The 21,604-nt window shown below is 42.0% G+C and overlaps 2 protein-coding genes across 2 annotated transcripts; both read right to left on the bottom strand.

The window, feature by feature from the left end:
- Nucleotides 1-1,926: 1,926 nt before the first annotated feature.
- On the bottom strand, nt 1,927-8,962 carry uchl5 (ubiquitin carboxyl-terminal hydrolase L5). Its single transcript, XM_083647551.1, has 11 exons — nt 8,803-8,962; nt 8,320-8,383; nt 8,113-8,218; nt 7,223-7,348; nt 6,707-6,768; nt 5,984-6,114; nt 5,638-5,701; nt 5,101-5,203; nt 4,255-4,368; nt 3,627-3,725; nt 1,927-2,237 (listed from the first exon to the last, which is right to left on the bottom strand). The coding sequence occupies exons 1-11, from the start codon at nt 8,876-8,878 to the stop codon at nt 2,193-2,195; spliced, it is 990 nt and encodes a 329-aa protein (XP_083503677.1). The 5' UTR covers nt 8,879-8,962; the 3' UTR covers nt 1,927-2,192.
- A 306-nt stretch (nt 8,963-9,268) lies between these two features.
- On the bottom strand, nt 9,269-14,534 carry glrx2 (glutaredoxin 2). The gene is made up of 4 exons (XM_083647996.1): nt 14,442-14,534; nt 13,504-13,564; nt 12,492-12,668; nt 9,269-10,224 (listed from the first exon to the last, which is right to left on the bottom strand). The coding sequence occupies exons 2-4, from the start codon at nt 13,561-13,563 to the stop codon at nt 10,060-10,062; spliced, it is 402 nt and encodes a 133-aa protein (XP_083504122.1). The 5' UTR covers nt 13,564; nt 14,442-14,534; the 3' UTR covers nt 9,269-10,059.
- Nucleotides 14,535-21,604: the final 7,070 nt, after the last annotated feature.

Raw genomic sequence — 21,604 nt, 5'->3', positions numbered from 1 at the left:
AGCAGCAGCTCTCCAGCCACAGCCTTGCACTGTACACTGTGGTCCTGAAGGTTGCCGGTTCGAATCTCTGGGGAAACGTGTATGGGGAAAGTGAATGAGTAACACCCCCCCCCCCCCCCCCCCCCCATGAACGACCTCTGTCGGGGTTCCCTTGAGCAAGACACTGGACCCCCAACTGGTTCAGTGTAACTGCTCAGTGACCAACAGTAGAAGTCCTAGTCAAGACATTCAAGACCTTCTCACAATGGAGCGTTTGGTTGCTTTGCAAGTCAGCAGTGTACAAAACAATTTACTTCCCCAATCTACCTTGAGGTGCCCTTGAGCAAGGCATGTATATCCCAATTGGCCCCAGTAGGGCTGTTCAGTAGCCAACAACAGACTGTGGCTTGACTTTGATGGGAATGTGTGGAAGTGTGCAGAAAAGAACAAACGTGTTCAGTTGACTTTATCCCTGGATTAGGTAAAAGGTAAAATAGTACGCAGACTCCGCGTACATTTCACTTAAAAGACACGTTCAGTGTTCCTGGGGCAAGGGACACATTTGCATTTGCGAGCAACTAACGTAAGAACTACACGTCAGAGGAAGGTACTGTAGCACATCCCACTATCAATTCAGTGTTGCATGCAGGGTACAATACGGGTGACGACTATGTTTTGATGACGAAGCATGTAGGGGTAAGTTAAAATGTTCACGTATGCAGCCTTAAAAACTGGAACTGTCACTATAAACAGTTGCTTTTGTTTCCTCATCCACGTGGCCCGGGCGGTTTCAGACAGGACAGTGAAGCAGACACACTGTTTGTTCTCTGTGCTGTGCTCGGGGGCTGGTAGTAAAAACCTGGGGCTTTTCATGTGTTGTCACGGACGGAACTTGGCAATGGAGCGGCGCATCGAGATCCAAGCGGTAGTCACGGTGCATATGTAAACAGTGGAGACCAAAATAGAATAAGGCCGAGTCCCACTTTGAACAGTACGCTGCAGACACGTCACACTACGCAGGCCTGCAAACGCACACCAAGGTCATGCCCAGGAGCCATAAGTTAGCTCAGGTCTCTTTGTATATCACAAAGCAAAACTTTAGCCACATCTATGGGATGACTCACAGTGGCCATTAGCCTACATAAACTCTTATGTCCATAACATTGATAGACTGTACAGTAAGTTATGCACAACTAGCGGGAAATTATCGTAAAATAAAGTAATTACTCATGAGTCGTGAAACTTCTGCTTGTTAAGTTGTACTATAAACTCCATGATTATTGATGCACTTATATGGACATGGCATCTTGCCTGTGTGCCCCCGTTGGGCCAAATGGTCTAGAATGGAGCTGGCCAATATGGCTTCCAATGCCTATGCTGTTAATAAACATGTTCTTTTTTTTATAGTTTATCTTGTCAGACACATATTGTAGCTTAATTAATGCATTTTTCCAAATTCACCTTGGACAAGAGATTCATCAAATCAAAAGGCTTTTCATAATGTGTGTTTTTGTCTGCAGACCTTGGGGAACAACTGTCATTCTTTAGTTCTGCCAGTAGGTGGTGGTAAAGCTCTACAACAAAATGTGTCTATAGAATGATTTCAACTACTAAATTGAATACCATAGGCCCTTTCCACAGCAACCGGTTTGCAGTGGTGAAGCAGGTGTAACCAATAACGTTAATGAAGGCCCTGGCACTGGAACACCTAAATGGAATGGAACCATCATTGATGGTGCTGGTTACACCTGCTTTACCGCCTCAAAATGTTTGCTGTGAAAAGGGCCTATTACTATCAAGTCACTGCTATAACCTGGTGAGAGGTGATATGATTAATACAGTACCAACAAATATCACAATTGGCTTATAAATATCCACACGAAAAAATTTCAAATGAAAAACCCAAACAAATCAAGGCAAACCCTGCTCAAACATCTAGACATTTTATTATGAAAATAAGACAGAACATAATTTGAAGACATCTTTCCTTCTTATCATGCATGCTTAAGCGCTGATGGACACACATGGAGGGGGTTTCCCCAGACAGTTCCCTCTGCTGCATCTGCAACTCGCACATCTGGGTGGGTCACAGGATACCAAGGTGAGGAGGAGCTGCACACCATCAACGGCCATTCATATGAGTGTATGTGTATGGATGTGTGTGTGTGTGTGTGGGGGGGGGGGGGGGGGGGGCTTTGTTGAATTGGATGTTGTCACTTGGCTTCCTGGGCTTTTTTGGCACTCTGTTTCTCCTTCGCCTGGGGAGACGGAGACATGAGATGAGCCATTTGCATTAGTGTGCAGCATTCACATGGAAAACGATGAGGAGTACAGACAGGTTCAGTAGGAATCCAATGAATCCATTTTGGCACATATTTTACAGACAATTAGTGCCACTCATTCAAAAGCCACCAAAGGCATTGGAATTCATGAATCAAATAAATGCTGTATCACAAGAAGTCACATCCCTGAACAAAGTATAGCAGTCATTGTGAGATGTCAAGTTTGCCCTCTAGTGGACAGATCACTGCAATGCAACATATTTCAGAAATCTCAAATATTCCATCATCCGTTTGCCAGCATTCTCTTTTGATCACAATAAAAAAGTTTTGTAAATATATGTATGTATGTATGTATGTATATATATATATATATATGAAGAGTTCATTTGCAAAAACAGGTAAACGCCATTCTTAAAATGAACAAACAACATCTGTTTGATACTCCCTGGAGTGCACATAGAAAACATTGAGGTGATTTATGTGAAAATTATCAGATGAATATGTTTTAGTTATGATTGATAATAAAAATGTCCCAAAAATAAATAAATTACAGTATACATCAATATATAAAATAAAATCATAAAAAATCCAAATGGAGATACCTGTTTTTGCAAATGAACTCTTCATATATATATGCGTGTGTGTTTGTGTGTGTGTGTGCGTGACCTTGCTCTATCAAAAGCAATCACATTGACCCCCCGAAACACATTTTGAGTTTTATAGACATTTGGAAAGAGGAGAATGTAAGCTTTCTGGTGATATCAAAATTATCTTTGTACTCCAAAGATTGAGTGAGATAAGGGGTGCTTTATGTGTCGACTGTTTCCAAGCTACGTTTTTGAGGAAAAACAGCCTCAAAGTATGACAAAGTAAGCTGGTTCTGGCTGCTGGTCACCCTACCTTTATGAGCTTCAAAACTATATTTAACGTTTGAATGTCACACTCATCTTTACACACAATGAAAGCCAAGGCTTTATTTTTACTCAAATCTGGTGAAACCCCAAAACATCGTAAACCAATATTTTCCTCATAAAATCACATGTCTACACAAATGGGCCAGTGCGACATGTGACTGATTTAGTCAGAGCAGCTCATATATTATTGGATTATTTCTCTTCACAAGGCACTTCACGTTGAACAAACCGTTCCAATGTTTGTCCTCCCTAAAAATAGCTTTTGTTGGCGTCCTCAGTGGTTTCTCATTGAAAGTAAAAGGACCGCGCGTGCCAAGTATCCGGTCAAGACGGATAACCAGCTAAATTTCAAACTGTCGAGGTGTTCCCGTCACGTTTCCAAATCGGTGCACTCATGCAGTGAAAGTCAACAGAGTTTTTCGGAAAGAAAAACAGCCACAGAAACATTCACCTTCTCCACAAGAGGTATTAACTGCTGGTACTCTGCCAAGGTCTTCAGCAGCTCCATGATGAACGGTAGGTAGTTGTGCTTCCGTCGAATGTTCTCAATCTGTTGAGAGTGGACATCAATGCAACACGTGATTGAGGATTGGGCCAGGCTTGAAAGGGTTTCTTATGAGAAGAAGTCAGGGTTCCCACACCTTCTCAAACATCTAATTCAAGGACTTTTCAGGCCCAATTCCCTCAAAATCAAAGGACCCAACATGGTTTGAGACACAGATCAAGGTTAATCAGTGGTACAACACTGAGAATTTTTATAATGAGAACTAGCAGCTTACAGGAGCTCACAGACAATTAACATGAGAGGAGGCTTGAATGTGTGAACACTTCTCAACTGTGCTGTGTTACACCTATTTACTAATGTGAAGTAAAAAAAAAAAAATCTTGCACAAAATATATAAATCCAAGCATGTCTATTTATATATATTTTCAAAACATTTCAAGGCCTTGATTTTTCTCTCTCAAATTTAAAACCTTTCAATGATTTAAAGGACCTGTGAGAACCCTGGAAACATATAAAAAAACACTCCTGTGCAATCCACACACAGTGAAAGAAAAAAAACAGAGGAGAACCTCACCTTATATCTTTTCAGCTTCTGATTCTCCTCTTCGATGAGGAGCTGGTACTTGGCTATCTCTGACTGGATGGAGCTGAGGAAGGTGCTGCTCTGGTCTGTGTCCATTGGTTCATCCTGTGGAGAGGAGAGAAGATGTCAAGGCAGCACTTAACCGAGTGGCCAACCAGTGATGAATACTGGTGGATTATCAGGCCGAAGCCACATCATGGGAGTTGTAGTCAAAATAGATTGTCATTGCAGCTTGGCAACGAAAATACTGAGAAAAGGCATATTACTGCTGAACCGCATGGAAAGAAACTCTGCTTCATTGTTTCGGTCACCGAGTGCATTTTACACCCGTGTTAAGACAATTTAAGGACTATTGATTTGTTATGTAGGGGTATGAGGAAACTAATCTATACTCCCTTTTATAGTAGTAATGATCCAACTCCCTGGCTTTCCCCCGTCTGGAATACACCTCTTTAAATTCCGTAAGGCACCCGGAACTTGTATAGTAGTAGGTGCATCTCAGTCTCTGTAGACCCCTCCCATTGGTCCAATTTGTGTAATTCAGCAAACTCTGCAACTCGGAGGCAAGTTGCATCATTCCTTCAATTTTCGTCAAAATGGAACCAGTGGTGTCTGACACGAGCGGGGCGGACGGACGGAGAAGGATCCGCAGTCCTGAGCGCGGCGTGGTGCAGTCTTTGAACTTTGCCACAGAACAGTCTGTACCGTCTGTCTGGAACTTTTGGAGAGCTGACAAGTGATGCATTTTGCATGTGGCCTCTCGGGGAGAAAGGGGGTATAGCGTAAGATATTCTTTCTGATGTCTGCATCGAATACGGCTCTATGGCTACCGCTCACCTCGGTAAGCTGCGTCTGGAGCTCGGCGATTTTCCTCTCGTAAATCATCTTCCTGTCAGACACGATGGCCATTAGGTTGAATCGGATCTCTCCTTCACTGTACCTGAACAGGGAGACAATATCACAGGTTCAGTGACTATGTATTGCAACAAGAAATCAAGTTGTTCAGTTGGCACAAAAACAATGCTGTACAAAAAGGGGGGTTAATGCAGTGTAACATTTGAAGTGATTAAAAAACCTCTGATGTGAAACGAAAGAGATGGAAGAACGAGTTGCTCTGCAAAAACCTCATCATAATTGGAAATAGCTGGTGATTTAAATAGCTGGTGTTCTTAATGAAAACTCCGCATCTACTAATCCTACAGAACAACAACACGAACAACAACGTGTCCTAACCGCAACTAAAACGTTACATTTTTTAAATTTCACAGCAAAATATTCTTGATTAAATTTGTGCAAACCTAAAATTCCATATACTCTTTGAGACAAAGCATTTGGTCACGCTAAAATTATGAATGTATATAGTAAGATATTCACTTCTGTATTCTTTTCTCGATCACTGGACGAACTGCGTTGATCCAGTCGTCCTGGTTGCACGCACCTGCAGTAAAACAGCCAATGGGAGATTTAGCGATCAAAAACATAAATAAATCATAGCGCAGGTGCTCGTGTACAATTGCGAGCACGTATTTATCATGATCATGAATTGAGACAGATTTAGCTGAAATGGACTGTGCCTAATGAGCTTGATCAGAGGTCACAGCGGGGTGTCACACCATGCCACCACTTTAAACATTCATTAATAACTGTCATCTTTGCAACTGGGACCTGAAAGCGGGGCCAAAAAAAAAAGCCAGGATACAAATAAGATGTTGCTGCTTACCCAGGTCAATTGGTCCCTCTCTCAGCCCATCCAGCTCGTATAGCCTGCCGTTTACAGGGACGTAGCTCACAAAGTGAAAGGCGTCCTCGTCCTTCGCTGACGACTTTGCATCAAATTCAAACATCTGCTGTCTGCCAATAGAAAGCCGTGCAATTATAAACTCAGAACCATCCAGTGTTTCGCATATATGCATTCAGCAGTGCCCCCCCCCCCCCCCCCCCCCCCGCTGCTGAATCATAATTCAGCAAGCTTGTTTGTGTGATGCATGATTATTATCTTTGACGATTGATGGCAGTGTTGACCAAAGGATGGAGTTGTAGCAGCGGGGGTGAAGCACACGTGGTGAGCGCGCGTGCGAGAATTTTTTTGCACAATTTATTTTATTTTGCTTGCAAAACGCACCCTGCCTAGTCCTGTCCTGTCTAGTTGTAGGATAGGATAGGATAGGATAGGGATCTACAGTACTCCTATACAATTCCTATAGTAATCCTATAACATTCGTAATTATTATTATTATTTTTACAATGTAATTGTCATTCTGGGATGGCTGGCAATAAAACACATCAACAACCGCATTTTCTGATTCACAAAAACAGACTGGTGCATTGGCAACAAATAGGCCAATCGCTTTTCTCCGAGTGAGAACGAGGAGCTAAAAATAACAACAAGCCGCCAATCAAAGTGAGCCTTCCCCAGCTGGGTATTCTATGGGCAGAAGCTCACCTGGCAAAGCCGTTGTGAACTTGTCGGATCACTTCAGAGTTGCTGAGAGCCAGACCTTTCATCTAAGAAAAATACAGCAAGATAAGCAAGATAGAAATCATTCCTTTCACTGAAAGATGCACTGGTGTTATGCGGCGCTGGATGGAACACGTTATAATACTGTAGTATTATTACCATACTTTTCCCAGAAACAAGCAGTGTCATTAATTACTATTTCTATTTAAATAATATTACAGTTAATAAGAAAAAAAAAATAATAATAATAAGTTGTTGCTTTGTTATTAGCCCCTTATAAATATCTTAAATTGGAAGATGCAGTTTCATTTAGTTTTTGTGTGCAAAAGACTGAATGTTCCTGATGGGGCACAGGACAAGTGATCAAAAGGATACTTTACAAAAAATTCTGTACTCACACAAACTAGATCAAACTGAGACCAAACCCAAAACTAGACACAGCTGCTTGACAATAAACACAGCAGTTCTTTCCATTCATTTAAAAAAACACCAAGTACGTACAGCAGCGTCAAAACTGTGTGAAAACTCTCTGAACTCTGTCAATGTGTCTCCGAGCAACATGTCCGAATGGGTACAGTTGAGCAGCACGCTGACTATTGCCTGGGTAGCACAAGCATTGTTTATGACCTGAAAACACACAGAGAAGATGCAGGTATTAGTTGGATGCACAAAAGTGCAATGTGTTGCATTTTAAACATCACTACAACATTGTCAACTTACGGTAATTGTGATACATTGGTTTAATTTCTATAAATATTTGAGTGGACCATGGTGGAGAAGACTGATCGCCCGTCTGTGATATTGATACTTATAAAGTACAAGACCATATTTCCAAATGCAACCCAGCATCACACAATGGTGAAATATCACATCCAATAATATAAGCCAATACATACTGTATGTCCTTGTGGAGACAGACCTTCACCAGACTGCATGCCTGACATTGTAGGAGTAATAAATTAAAGTATACAGCTATTCATTTCCCCAGGTGTTTCAACTGGCTCGGTACTGAATATAGCGCTGTTTGAACATGATGGGTCATTCTCTGCATCTTGGGGCTTGTCAATTCGTTACGGTCAGTAAAGTCACCAACTGATGCATCCTTTGTTGTCAAGTGAACTTGTCAAGTGAACTGGATTTTTATCGGTCCTCTGTCCTTGCAGTCTTTTGTTTTGAAATAGTATTTCAGCCATTACACATTATATTAAATGTGTAAGGGAGGACACACATGCCAATGTAAAATGCAGCGTAGAGGCCAGTAGACCTCTGAGATGGTCTTGTTTCTATATGATATTTACATTTGCTGTATGCCTCAGACTTAATGTAGTCCTTTATTGATGTTAAAATGTTACACATAACATCTTTAAAATAGCTGTTTAAGCTACACATACCTGTTTTGCAAAGAAGATATTGTCAAGTCTTGAATCCTGGACAATTGATCCTGCTGGCTCCTCACCTGGCTGCCACTTGAACAGGAAAATCAAGCCATGGACTGGTCTAGAAAAGCACATATAAATGAAATCTACCTATGGGGGTAACCAGGCTTATGAAGTTACTAACTATAAAGTTACTAATTATACTAGTTAGTATGAGCTTACTTCAAGTTGTCGAAGTTCTCTGGCTCCATACTCCATATCTCTTCAACCTGCGCTCCTTTGAAGCCTGATGATGTCAAGCAAAGGCCTTGCAATGTTAGCAAATAGCAATGCATGCAAAACTACGTTCCCGTTAGTAAACACCAATTACCTGACACTAATCTAACGACAGCTATTCAACAGTGCAATGCACAACAAATGCCATCCCTTCATGTGTTTGTTTTCACCCGTCCTTACGCATTTTGGACGCTGAGTAATGCTAGCCAGCTAGCTTATCTGTCTCAATTAGCTAACGCTAGCCTAGGTCTACTGCATGTTAGTAATTGCAGCGTGTTGGTGGCTATCGTGATGCGCTGCCTTCCATTTAAATTTAGCCTCTGAAATCATTAATGGACAATACTGGGTAACCGTTAGCTTGCGAGCTGCTGATATCTAGCAGCTAGCTAGCCTGTTGGATAGCCACGTTCCAAGCTGGGAGTCACTCACCGAAACCTTTGATCAGTTCTGTGAATACTCCTGGGTCACTCTCCATCAGACACCACTCTCCTGCGCTTCCAGCCATTCTTTGAAAGATTGTTTATCCAACCTAATGTGCACGCATAAAGGTTTCACAGCAGCTCACGGCTACTCCTCAAGCTAATTTCAGTGAAACACTGACCTAGTGATGCAGTGCGACTTGGGCGCGCATGTTTTGTTACACAGCGTACCCCGTCCGGTGGCGACGAAGATTAGATCAAATTGTAAATCTAAACATGAAAACACAACTGAATGTGAGTTTTATATCTTATTTCCACTTGTTTAGACAAAAAATTAAAACCAATGGCCATAATTATTACTTTTTGGAAATAGCTCTCTGATAAAGTGTCATCCGCCCTCCTGTGAGAGGAGGGTGAACAAATTAAGCACTCCTCACTGCATAGGCAAAGAAAAGAAAAAGCACATGAAGCAGATAGACATGTTAATAATATTTAATTAAATGATAATAACAATGCTAATGATAATCATACATTCAAGGCATCGAGAAAGGGATACAGGGCGGATACATAACAAATAGTTATCTTAAAGCTTGAAACATATAGCCAGCATCACAGCAAATTGAGGCTGGATTGATAAATGTCTTTATTAATCAGTCATAAACCATGTAGGGCCTACTCCATACTACCACAAAAGTCAGAGACAAATACAGCTACAACTGAATTCTCAGACACACTGAAATACAAAAAGGCCGGGAGGAGCACAGGAAGAGTCTGCTGATTTGCACTTTTCTAGACAAAATCTTCACTGTCTTACAAATGACTACTTTATTCATTGAAATATAAATATTTTGGCACGATGAAATATAGTAATCATGCATAAAGAGTAGTAGTTCTTATTTCATTCATTACAATATGGCTGAAAATAAACCTAAAATCAACTGCACTGTTATTTCACGTGCTACGGGGTCAACATTTCATGATCAAAAATAGCTATGGCATTCACATTCACAGCAGGTGTGTGAAAAAGAGATCAGGCTTATTTAACACTGTCATGGTGTTCAGTAAAACAACATGGATGGAGAAGTACAGCTTTAACATTACTGTACAACCCTGGATGAAGAGGTAGCTGCAGTTCGAACATCATGTATTCAATGTGTTTTGATAAATAAATAGCATACTGGTGCTCAAACAATGTACAGTGTGTAGCACAAATTCAGGCATACATTCCATAAAAACAGGTTGTAAAAAAAACGGCAAGAACGGTTAGTCATTTAGCAGCCTCAAACATTCCGCTTCCCGAGCCCTCGGAGCTGCCGTCCACACAGCAGGGGGCGCACTGTTCAATCAGGGGCAGCAGCTTGCCCTGCTGGTGGAGCTGCTTGGTGTCGGAGCCGCCCCCAATGCAGTTGCCGTTAATGAAGACTCTCGGCACCTGAGCGCACAAATCAAGATGGCGGTTAGTTTTTTAGGTCGTTGGGTCTAGCCCCCCCCCCCCAAGTTCCACCCCGGACTGAGCCCTTATGAGCCCCTGAATGGAGCCTTTTAGAGATCCTCAGCTTCCCGGTGGATCCAGGCTTAAGGCTAAAGGTGACCAGGCTTGAGGAACTGAGGCTAGCACAGTCTGTGTCTTCTTTTAAATCCCCGTTTAAACCCTTTGTTTATAGAAGCATTGTTCTTCTATTGCTTTATTTCACTCTTCTGGTGTGTCTTTTATTGTGCTTATTCCTTTGCTGTTGTTTTCGCCTCTGCTTTTATCCAGCTTTGTTGTAATGACCTTTAAAGACTGTTATTGGCTTTGGTCAAATTGCTTCTAGCTTTTGTTTGTTTCCCATTTCTGTCCTGTGCTTTTGCCTCATTTTATTACTAGTTTTAAATCCCTTGTCTCCGCAAAACCACTTTGGAGCCTAGTTATTATTATTATTATTTATGTTGGGCAGAAAACAAACAGAGTTGAGATACGCTTAACTGCTAGACACATCAACAACCTGGAAAGTTTTCACAGCAACTTAATTGCAACAACAACTAACTGACTCTCTGCACATTTTCAACTGCTCAACAATGGAGATCCGGAAGGTGCTAAAAGAGTAGCCTGGTAAAAACCATCCTGATAACGTGATCTCTCTCCTCATACTGAGAGAGGCCTGTCATCTACTGTATAATGTGCTTGGCTACATACACAACAAATACATGGCAAGACATGGCTCCAGCATGTATTGTCTATAGGGCTGTGATGATAACCACAATACCGCGGTCATGTGACTCACTCTACTGCGGGGTTGAGCTCATTACTGTCATCACCACATTTTTATTTATTGATTTTTTTACATTTTATTGTAGGCTACTTTATTATATTAAATATTACAGGCACAATGACAAAATCACTTGAGTAGTTACATGCATGAAATAAGGTCTGTTGTTAACAAACAGCCAAGTTTGTGTTCAACAAGATAATCTTCATATATACTGTGTGAGCTAATATCTTTGTGGATTTGTGGGGGGGGGGGGGTCCTGCAGGGAGGGGGGTTCTGAGTTAATCTGGTTGTGTATGTGTATGTATTGTTTTCCTTTTTTATGTAGATGCTTGTGGTTTTTTGTCTTTTTTCATATTTTCTTTTGTAAAAAAAAAACAAGATAATCTTCACAAATGAGGACCACTTTTATGACTTTTGAAGCATTTTCTGAAAATCACGTAAAAAAATGACATTTACGCTTCATTCCCATACAAAACTCCCATTGCCTTTACCCCTATGAACCAGCAGTGCAGGGACTTCTGGGTAAGCCTACAAAAATATGTCATCCCTGCGGTAGTCTATTACTTGGATAAATATTATTGGTGCGACTGTGCCACCTGCTATTTGGGGCGTGTTTTTCATGGGTACATTTTGTCTACGTATACACTATGCCTGATAGTGGACTGACGCTTGGAGTGGCCTTGTAGCAGGAACATCAGGGACATCCTGAAAATATACACTGTCTACCCTGAAACAGTATCTGACCTGAGGTTGGGGGTAACCTGTGTCCATAAAGAAGAATTTAATGATCACGTATGTCTCCTATTTATTTATTGCTATTTTAATGTCATAAAAGTTGCATATTAATGCCTCACCCTCTTCAATGATCTTGGATGTACACATTTAATTTGTGCAGGTGACCTTTATCCATAAATGTAATAATAAATAATTTGGATAATTAGGCCTTGTTGATACAATCAAATTGGTGCTATGATCCAAATGATTATTATAGCCAATATAATACAACAACAACAACAACAACAATAATAATGATATCAAATATACAAGGCATTTCTTTTAGTTGGATGTTGACACAGAGGCACTTGACTGGTGCTGATTTAATACATAATAAAAACAAAAAAGTAAAAACAACAATAGCTTAGCAATATTTTCCAAACAGTGAATTATAGCATAATCAAAAGTATGGCTGGAATGACATAATAAGGAATATATCTCCACCTATTACAAGTTATAGTCTTAAAAGGATGCGACTAGCTCTGGTCTTTGTCTGGACTCAGACTGAGCTAATGTGGTCTTGGCTAAAAACCCTAATGAAAACACTTGCTAAATCCAAGCTAAATTTACTTTACTTTAAATGTCACTTGATACAGAGTTGCCAGAGCAAACAGCAAACGACAGACAAATTGGCTGAAATTCCAAATCCCAAAACAAGAGGAAGGGCCCTTACCGTTCTGGCACCAGTCATCTGAGCTAAGGCCTCCTGCAGCCTCCTCCCATCGTTGTGCTCATCCAGTTCAATCACTGTATAGGTTGCACCGATCTCGTCGAACACACTCTTGGCCATTTTACAATAAGGGCAGGTGGTCTTGGAGAATATCACCACACAGTTATGTGTCACCACCTCCTGAAAGGTCGGAAATGAGAAGGTAAAATTAAACGAGATGTAAAAAACAACAACACAAAAAACACAAATACAAAAACAAATAGCACATCTCAGGTCTCAAGTAAGGGACTGGGGGGGGGGGACATAATGAACAAGTCTGTATTATTTATTGCATGCTTCAATGAGTTTTAGTCAATGTGAATAAGTTGTAGCAGTGAATGCATGCGATAAGTGTACAGAACATAGTCGTCATCTAAAATAAATTACAACTCTTAAAGGCAAGAATTGACATCCAATCCACACTGCTCAGGAAAACTCCTTGGCATGGGAAATAACTGGTGCTAAAAGGGAATGGGAGAGGGAGCAAGCTGCTGACATAGAGCAATATTCTTCAATGGCCAATTTTAAAAGCCTATGGGAGAAAACAGATTGTGCATCAACTCACAGCCATCAGCTTAACGTTTGTCTATCTCCGCTCAATTCATGATAGAGGCCGCTTGTTATTGTAGCATTGTAATTATTAAGCAACAACATATTGTGATGCAAAGGCTTGTATCCGTGACGTGAGTCGTATCTCAGGGGCCAAAGAGCGTTGACTGCAAGAATAGCCTGCTGAGATAAATGTTTCATGTGCGTTTAAAAAATGCAAACTTCACCCGAATAAATCAGTCTAGTGACTTGTGCAAACTGACATTGGCACACCTATAATAATGCCCTGTGAGCTGCTTTCTGTCAGCAATTCCTTCATTATGTCATCATGTTCTGTTATGTGTTTATTTGTTTAGATTGTCCCAATAGTTTGTAGCTAATTTAACAACAGACTAGTGAAAAGTGCTATTCATTTATAGGTTCTTACCTGAACATACTGTGTACACGCCGAGCTGGACAGACCAGAAGAGGATGTTAAATTTCCCATTCTGAAAGGAGAGAGAAAAGGCAAGCACATACTTAGAACATACTTCTATGCGTTTGCCATACTGTAGAGTAGCCTATAATTAGATCAACTGCAGGCAAGCAAGGTCAGCAATGCCTAACACATCACGGTATCCACAGGTTCATACAATAACCTTAGAAACTCGAAGTAATCGTAGGAAGAGCACACGGAAGAGACAAAGCTGTGGTTAAGCATCAATAGAACAAATTGCATGATGGCTGTTGGTTTGGAAGAAATCATGTCCATCATCGTAGCCTTAGCTGTTTGCCACAATATCTTTACACCGTGACTAACACTGTGGAGTGATGAAGTGTTCTGTGCTAATCCAGGATTAGGAGTAGACTACACATGCTCTTTATTGGCAACAACCTGGGTGGTTTGGTGGGCGTATAAAAAGGGCGGAGAAAACCACGAGCCTCCATTCATAAATCGGGTAATTTCATATTTCTCTATCCAAAAACGATGCATGCCTAAAATAAAAAATATTGTACCAATTGTGACAGTCTACTGGTAAATTCGGCATGTGTCTGAGCCAGAAAACAGCAGGTAACCTACTCCACAGTTTACATTTGAAATAGTAGATTTGGTCTGCTTAGCGATTTTAACCCTAAACCCTAACCCTAAAATAACCTAACACAAAAATTGTTGCTGGCTAAAATTGTTGCTAGCTTTATCCTGCCACGTTAGAGACGGTGGTAACTGGGAATAATAGAAGCTGAAATATGAATGGAGTAATGCCTTGATGATCATAATATGTCAACCGAATTGATCATGGGAAGCTACCGATTCAGAAACGGTGATTCTAACTACGTGGCATGGGTGTTTTCTGATAAGCAACATTAGATTGTCACTATGATTACCTGATTTTGAATGTAGGTTTGCAGAGACACTTTTCATTCGAGAACCGCTAGTTTTTCGTGGCAATGTTACATACGTGGCAGCGGCAACTTTGCAGCCAATTCAACCGAACTATACACTTGACACGGTAGCATGAGATAACAGACATGATCATATAGCCTAGCACTGGGAGAGAGCCAGAGAGGTAGTCAAGCTAGCAGGATTGACCTTCGGCAGCCGCTCCATGCCAGTCTAGGAAGACATCCCGCTCGAGCCAACATGGTGAAAAAGGAGCAAACGAACAGAAAATAATCGAGCTGTTGTCCTAACTGAGTCATGCGGTTACTGTGCACGCAGCTGTCCACGCAAACATTCACATTTACTGTAGTCCGACGGTTTACTGTCACCTCTTATTTCCACTGTTTACAAAACAGCCTGAGCCTGGTGATGCCTACCTTACGTGAACACCGGAAGTAGTTCGTTACGAAAGCCGGTTGAACGCACGTGAGAAGGCGCACGTGTACGCAGGTTTGTAGTTCGGTCTGTAGTCCGGATGAGGGGCCCCCCAGCAAATTGATGAATTGTTAAACTTCACCATTAGGCTATTTTCATTTAAGAAATTAACACAGACACAGTTAGAATGTAGATGACTGCTTTGATCATAGTTTTGACTGTTATCTCTCTACACTGTCATGGAATTCTGGACAAATTCATATCTAACAATAACAAAATATTCTCATATTTGAGTCTGAGATAGGCTACTACACAATCTCATCAAAAAGCCCCTGATGGGAAAAAGATTATTGCATGCATTAGTTATTTCTGGTGACTAATTAGTCGGGGTAGAGTAATCATATAGGCGGATTATGACATGACGAGCCCCTGGGCCTGGATGCATAAAGGGACCCCCTCACAGCGCACATACGCACAATTAAGGCCAGAATAATAACATAATAATAAGACATACAATCCCCTGCATCTCAACAGGATTTAAAGCACAGCCACCTGAACACTCAAAGCCAACAGCACAATAACAAGAAATAAACTCACCTGTATCCAAAACAGGATTTACAGCACAGACCTAGCCAACTGAAACTACGATATGGAGACTCTTGAGACTGAGTGTGTGTGTGTCCATGTGCTATCTGTGCGCACAGGCAGTGTGTGTCATAATATAATGAGCATGATGAGGAAGAAGAAGAGGCCCCAAAGTTTCACAACTCATTTACCAATCTCCTTTCTTTGTTATTGTAGGCTACTTTTTCTCATCCACTTCCTCTTTTTAAATTCAATTCTTCTGCTTGAAACTCTCCACCGTCCATTCATACTTGCCTTTGCTACCACCCTCCTCTCACCCTTTCTTTTGCACCATGTAGGCTATTACGTAATTTACAGTATATGTGGGAATTTAGGACTTTAATCATGAGAGAGCTAGATAACGAGGAAAAGAGTGCAAGAGAGAGGTACAAAGTATGGAGACAAGATGGGTGGGTTTTTATCCTCATCTAGACTTGGACAACTATTTTGAATACCACCATCAGTGGTGTAAAGGGATCAGTTCGCCCCAGGCCTGGGCAAGATATGTGATGGCCCTGTGAAGAGGCTCTGGGTTATGGGGTCCCCTGAGCTCTTGGGCCCCGTAGGCCCGTTTGGTAATACATCCCTGGGAGTAATAATAATAATACAGATAATAATAATAATAATTTGGAGAAAGCCTCAAAAACAAAATTTTGCACCCCTCTGGCATCATTTCTGTGTAACACAGAAAGGAATTGATCCAGGAGAGCACTCCAATAACTTTTTCTATTTTTATTGCCTTTGCACAGACGTTTCGGACCAGTGCCCTTCTTCAGCGTGCATCAGTGGCAGGTAAGCTGAATCAGTCACACACAGGTGACTGATTCAAACTCAATCATCATAGAACTTATTTGGAACAGATCATACTGACATAGGCAGAGTAGAGCGAGCAGTCCCTACCACAAAGTAAAAGTAAGAGATAAATGCAACCTAGGTATCATGGTGATGTCCATGTCCCCCACGCATGGTTTCAAAAAATGCAGTCCATGCTGTAATATTTTCAAATTTAGCGCCATGCATACGGGCCACCGATATCCCCATGACAGCCAAGTCTACAGCTGAAGATGCCCATCATGCTCAAAAGGCAGGACTTGAGGAGCCTTCCATCACTGAGCTACCATTTCTTTTGCGGCAGTAAGGCCCAGCAACAGCAAACGCCTCATCTGCCTCGAGGATAAATTCAACCCAGTAAAATCGTTCAACAACAAAACAACAGGAGAACAAGGAACAGCGACTCCCAGCACTACAGACATCTTCCTGGCAACTTCTCTCCAAAATAAAGAAACGGCCGAGCATTCCCAGACCAGGGGTTGCCAGGGGGCATAATGTACAGTTAGGGTTTTGAGATAGTTTCATCTGAAATAATTTATGAGGGGTACAGTATAGTCTATGGTCATAGTTATAATGAAATTGGTGATTGGGGTTCCTGGAGGATCAAATTATATTAATCCACACCATAGCCTATCCCAATTTATTATATTAGATGAAATGGAAACATCCCTGTTCCAGCTGATATTGACTTGCAATGGTTTTTCTGTGGCCTTGGTGATAAAAGTATAAAGACTGGAAACCAAGCCCTTAGTGGTCTTGGATGTAGGGTGACTTCAGGTATTATCGGACACTTTTTGACTTCAGGTATTATGGGACACTTTAACTATTGTCGTGCCTGATGAGTGAAAATAAAAGCTTTGTTTTTGCTGAGCCCTACTGTACCTGTAGTTTCACAGGTAGGGCTCAGCAAAAAAAAGTCCTCCCCGGTTCACCCGGGGATGAGTTGCGGTCGACCACAAACCGAGAAATGTCAGATAGATCTTTCCAACTACCTGCTCAATTGCATCGATAGTGCTCACAGTCAAGGAGACTATGATGGAGCAGCCTGGACATCGACTTGATCTCTAAGTGACCTCAATCATTTTGTCCAGGCTCGGCGGTGTGGATGCCCGGACAGTTCGATGTTTCCTATCAAGCCTTTGACTTTGGCTGAGAGGTGAGTCTTCGTCTTTGAGAGGAAGGTCTTCATCCGCTATATATCCAAGAGAAATGTATATGCAGGGAGTCCGTCCTAACAATTGGGTCCCATAGGTTGAGATTCACATATTTGGATGTTCATCCATATTTAGAAGAATATTTAATTTTAAATTAACATTAGGATTATACTGTTGTGATGTCATTATTCAGTATCTTCTCCTTTTCTCACTCACTTTCATGTAAGCACCTGCTCTCCCTTTAGTCGTTTTACACTACAACAGACAGCAACACAGGCATACACACTGAACTTATTATTATTAGGCTATTATGGAAAACCAGATTATGATGAAAATCAAACACTTTTGAAGAGAGATCGTATGAAATAAGATTAGAGCTGGGAAGCACAAACTGTTTTTTAATGCATTTTGTTGGTGGTATAAACACAAGACAGCCAAATCCAACAATTTCGAAAATCCCATTTCTTGCCACCAGGGGGTGCTGCAGCACCCTCAGCACCCAGCTTCCAGCTCCCTTGATTGTGAATGCTCATAAATTCATATTTTTAGATGCAACACAACTCATGGACGTAGAAGGCAACTTCCACACACTCAGAAGTTAGCCTACCTGACCCCTAGTGGCCGTTATGAGGCATGGTGTATATTCATTTCTGAATAGTCATTGAGCAGACAGGAGGGGTGAGCAGTCAGCACCATGTGAGATTGTCAGACCTGCCTGTCGTCTGCAAAGAGCCTTGTTACAATCTGTCCTGGCCGGCTGGCAGCCATATATCTGCTGCTCTGCCACCAATGGCCGCAACCTCTCCTCCTCCACACCGTCTCGACGTCGGTTGTCCACCAACAAGGTCTTTGTCAAGGAGGAGACGACACAATCCACATTCCTACTGCAGGGGTCACGGAGGAAAAGTGCCAGATAGGAAGGAAGGATTGAGTCTGCCTGTGTGTGTATGTGTGTGTGTGTGTGTGTGTGTGTGTGTGTGTGTGTGTGTGTGTGTGTGTGTGTGTGTGTGTGTGTGTGTGTGTGTGTGTGTGTGCGCATTGTGTAGTACGATACTATTCATACAGTATATCTACTTCTTCCCATAGAGACTCAGAAACACAGGCTGTCCGCAAGTAGATAAAGTCAAAGTCAACATAACCTTGAGGTGAGCACATTTCATATTGCAGTGTGATACATGTGATGGAAAGGTCACCACACAGCATTTATACACTCACCTCAGCACATCTCATAGACGCACACACTCACAGCCACATACACACAAATCTTCATCACTGCTGTACACATTTACACATATTTATGCTTACCTATGCAAAAAAAATGCAATTATAATGTCACATCAGCCAAACAACAAATTATGCTACAATTGATATATGAGAAAGCGAAGCCTAAACTGTACACAGGCAGTCATTTGTCACAAGTAACAAATGTTCCTAGTTAAATGTTAATATCTTACAGTAATGTATCGAAACATCAGGTCACTTTTAGACTGATCACATGAAACGTAATCCTAGCATTGTTTTCGCTGTGGGAAACTGACACTTTGTAAAATTGGCTCGCAGTATTCCTTGCTGTGGATAATTTGTCTCTGGGAAAAGACTGCTCAGCTATTAGTGTGATCTATATCACACATCTTATTGGCATTAGGCCACTCACGCCTCTCTGTGACAAATTAGAGGAAAACGGGGAGGGGGGTGGGGGGGGGGTGCGGGGGCGTGGCTGGAGGGCTTGCTGATGTGCAGGTCACATGATTCAGACATAGCCCTACTAATGCATCGCTTGTGATTTCATCCTAAAAATGTCACCTATAAACAGCATTACTTCATTCCATCCTGTTCTTTTACTCATAGTTATATTCATGGTCATGGAGCCTGACCCAGCATCAGGGTTGGGGAGTAACTGAATACACAAAATACAGTATTTAAAATACAAAATATGAGTAAGTGTATTCCATTACAGTTACAGTTTAAATTGGTGGTATTCAGAATACAGTTACTATCTTTAAAATTACTTTAAGGGATTACTTTGTTTCGTTTTACTTGCTCTAAAATTCATATGAGGCAGGCATTTCCCATAAACAGATTAAATGAGCAAAAACGTGTGTGCGCGTGCAGTGCATCTGCACGACAGCAGACACACAGCCAGGACACTCAGGAAGGCATTTCTGACATAGAAATCGACGTAACTGTAGCTCATCACTGGCAACTTTTGAGGACAGAAAGTGATGGTCTTCATCTGTTTGTTTTCTCAGTTCCTCTGGTAATGCTACATGTTTGATTACATTTTCTCTACACTTAGCAGCTGCTTCAGGCCAAGCAGCCTCATAGTAAAGACAAATCTCTATTGTGCTCTTCATTGATCAAAGAAGCCTAGGAGCTCTTGGCCACAGCTTGACTGAGTGCAGTGGAGAATCTGCTAAACAGGCAATTGGCAAAGTGCATAATAACTCATTTTTAGTCACTTCATCAATAAGCTAACACTAAAATCCATAGCACTTACCATGCAGATAAGTTAAGTGTGTGTCACTGTGATTTTTCACTCTGTGAGTTTCAGTCAGAAATCGAGCCCAGTGGCAGCCAGTCTGCCTAGCTGTACGGAGGAAACAGTCAGTCAGAGCTTTAGCAAAGACCACAAGGTAAGACTCAGCCGTAGCAAAGACCACAAGGTAAGACTCAGGACTGTCAGCCAGTCAGAGCCGTAGCAAAGACCACAAGGTAAGACTCAGGACTGTCAGCCAGTCAGAGCCGTAGCAAAGACCACAAGGTAAGACTCAGGACCAAAGCAAATTCTATTCAAGACCAAAATAGGCACATCTTTCCAAATGTAAAAGTAATGATTACAAATATAGTAAGGATAAACAGATCAAGGCAAAGGATTTTGATTCATCAATGCATATACGTTTGAGGACCATTACACCATCACACACCATTACGTTGACCCCTTAAAGGTGAAGCAAAGGACAGGCGGGGAGAAAAATGTGTCTTTGGCCAAGTCAAAATAGGCACGAGTCCAAGATGTGACAGAAGCTATATTCAGACTGGACTCAAGCACAGTATAGTCACACACTCGGCTAAATGTAGAGACTCCTTTCTTCAGCAGACAGTTGCGAGCAAGCAGGGTTACAAATGAGATAATGCCCCCAAGATTTCTCTCCGATTTGTTTGGTCTCAAGTAATTACACATCGATGCCTTTCAAAAACCTGCGTGTGGTAAATGACAATCACAATCTGAAAGATGGAATCGAGCTCCACACTGTAATTTAGGTTCTCTTTCCCCGGGTTTCCCTTGTTGACTGCTTATCCAACCGTTGACCTCAGGCTTATAGCGGCCCCACAGTGCAGAACAACAGATACCGTGGCTGCAATATATTTCTCAGACAGCACAATTTATGGGACCATCACTATTCATCATGGCGGCGCAGCGCAAGATTGCCTAACTCATCCAGAGCCTCCATAGAAATGTAATTCCCCCACTGCCTCAAGTCCTTATAGCAGTGAGCCGCAGACAGATTTCGCCCACGCTCGCGGGCCCCGGTCCCGCACTGGCATGGCAATAAGCTGTGTTGATTTAATATCCGTTTGCCGCATGCATTTGCTCGGGCCGCGTAATCAGCCCACAAGGTTTCGACGGGGGCCTTCATGAATCTTCCAGACTACACACACCGCCCTCCCCCAACACCCCGCTCCCCCCTCCCAACACCCCGCTCCCCAACCCCCGTCGTCTCCTGTGGACAATAAATGCTCACCAGTGGGGCATGGCGGACGGTGGCAACTGCTCCTGATTACACTCATGACTCACGGTCGATTTTACATGCCCACTGGCTGGAAGGGTGCGATCACGCACCACCGTACGTACGGTTCATTTTCTTTTGCTCCGAAACCATAATGGAAAAGTTTTCTTTGGGTGCACTTGTTTTTCGGTTGAGCTTCCGTGGAATTTTGTGAAAAGGCCGCGGGGCACGATGTCTGGGAACGCCAATTACGTGCACTCGCGAGAAATGCGATTTTTCTCACCACAGAAGGGTTTGTGTTGGAAAAGTAAGCCCATGTTCACACCATACGCCCGAAGCAACCCTCAAGCCACGCTGAAGCCCACGCAGTTTCATTTCGGCGTCCTTAACAGGCGA

The sequence above is a fragment of the Poromitra crassiceps genome, assembly GCF_964638095.1.
Source record: "Poromitra crassiceps genome assembly, chromosome: 12".
Taxonomy (NCBI): Eukaryota; Metazoa; Chordata; class Actinopteri; order Beryciformes; family Melamphaidae; genus Poromitra; species Poromitra crassiceps.
This window is presented reverse-complemented; position numbering and strand designations above follow the sequence as displayed.

Coding starts and splice junctions, on each gene's coding strand:
- glrx2 (XM_083647996.1), bottom strand. CDS start 13,563: ATGGGAAATTTAACATCCTCTTCTGGTCTGTCCAGCTCGGCGTGTACA. Junction 12,669..13,503: donor CGTGTACACAGTATGTTCAG/GTAAGAACCTAT, acceptor CCGACCTTTCAG/GAGGTGGTGACACATAACTG. Junction 10,225..12,491: donor AGATGACTGGTGCCAGAACG/GTAAGGGCCCTT, acceptor TTGTGCGCTCAG/GTGCCGAGAGTCTTCATTAA.
- uchl5 (XM_083647551.1), bottom strand. CDS start 8,878: ATGGCTGGAAGCGCAGGAGAGTGGTGTCTGATGGAGAGTGACCCAGGA. Junction 4,369..5,100: donor TCCAGACGCAGCTTACCGAG/GTGAGCGGTAGC, acceptor TCCTCTCCACAG/GATGAACCAATGGACACAGA. Junction 2,238..3,626: donor TAATACCTCTTGTGGAGAAG/GTGAATGTTTCT, acceptor CCGTCTCCCCAG/GCGAAGGAGAAACAGAGTGC.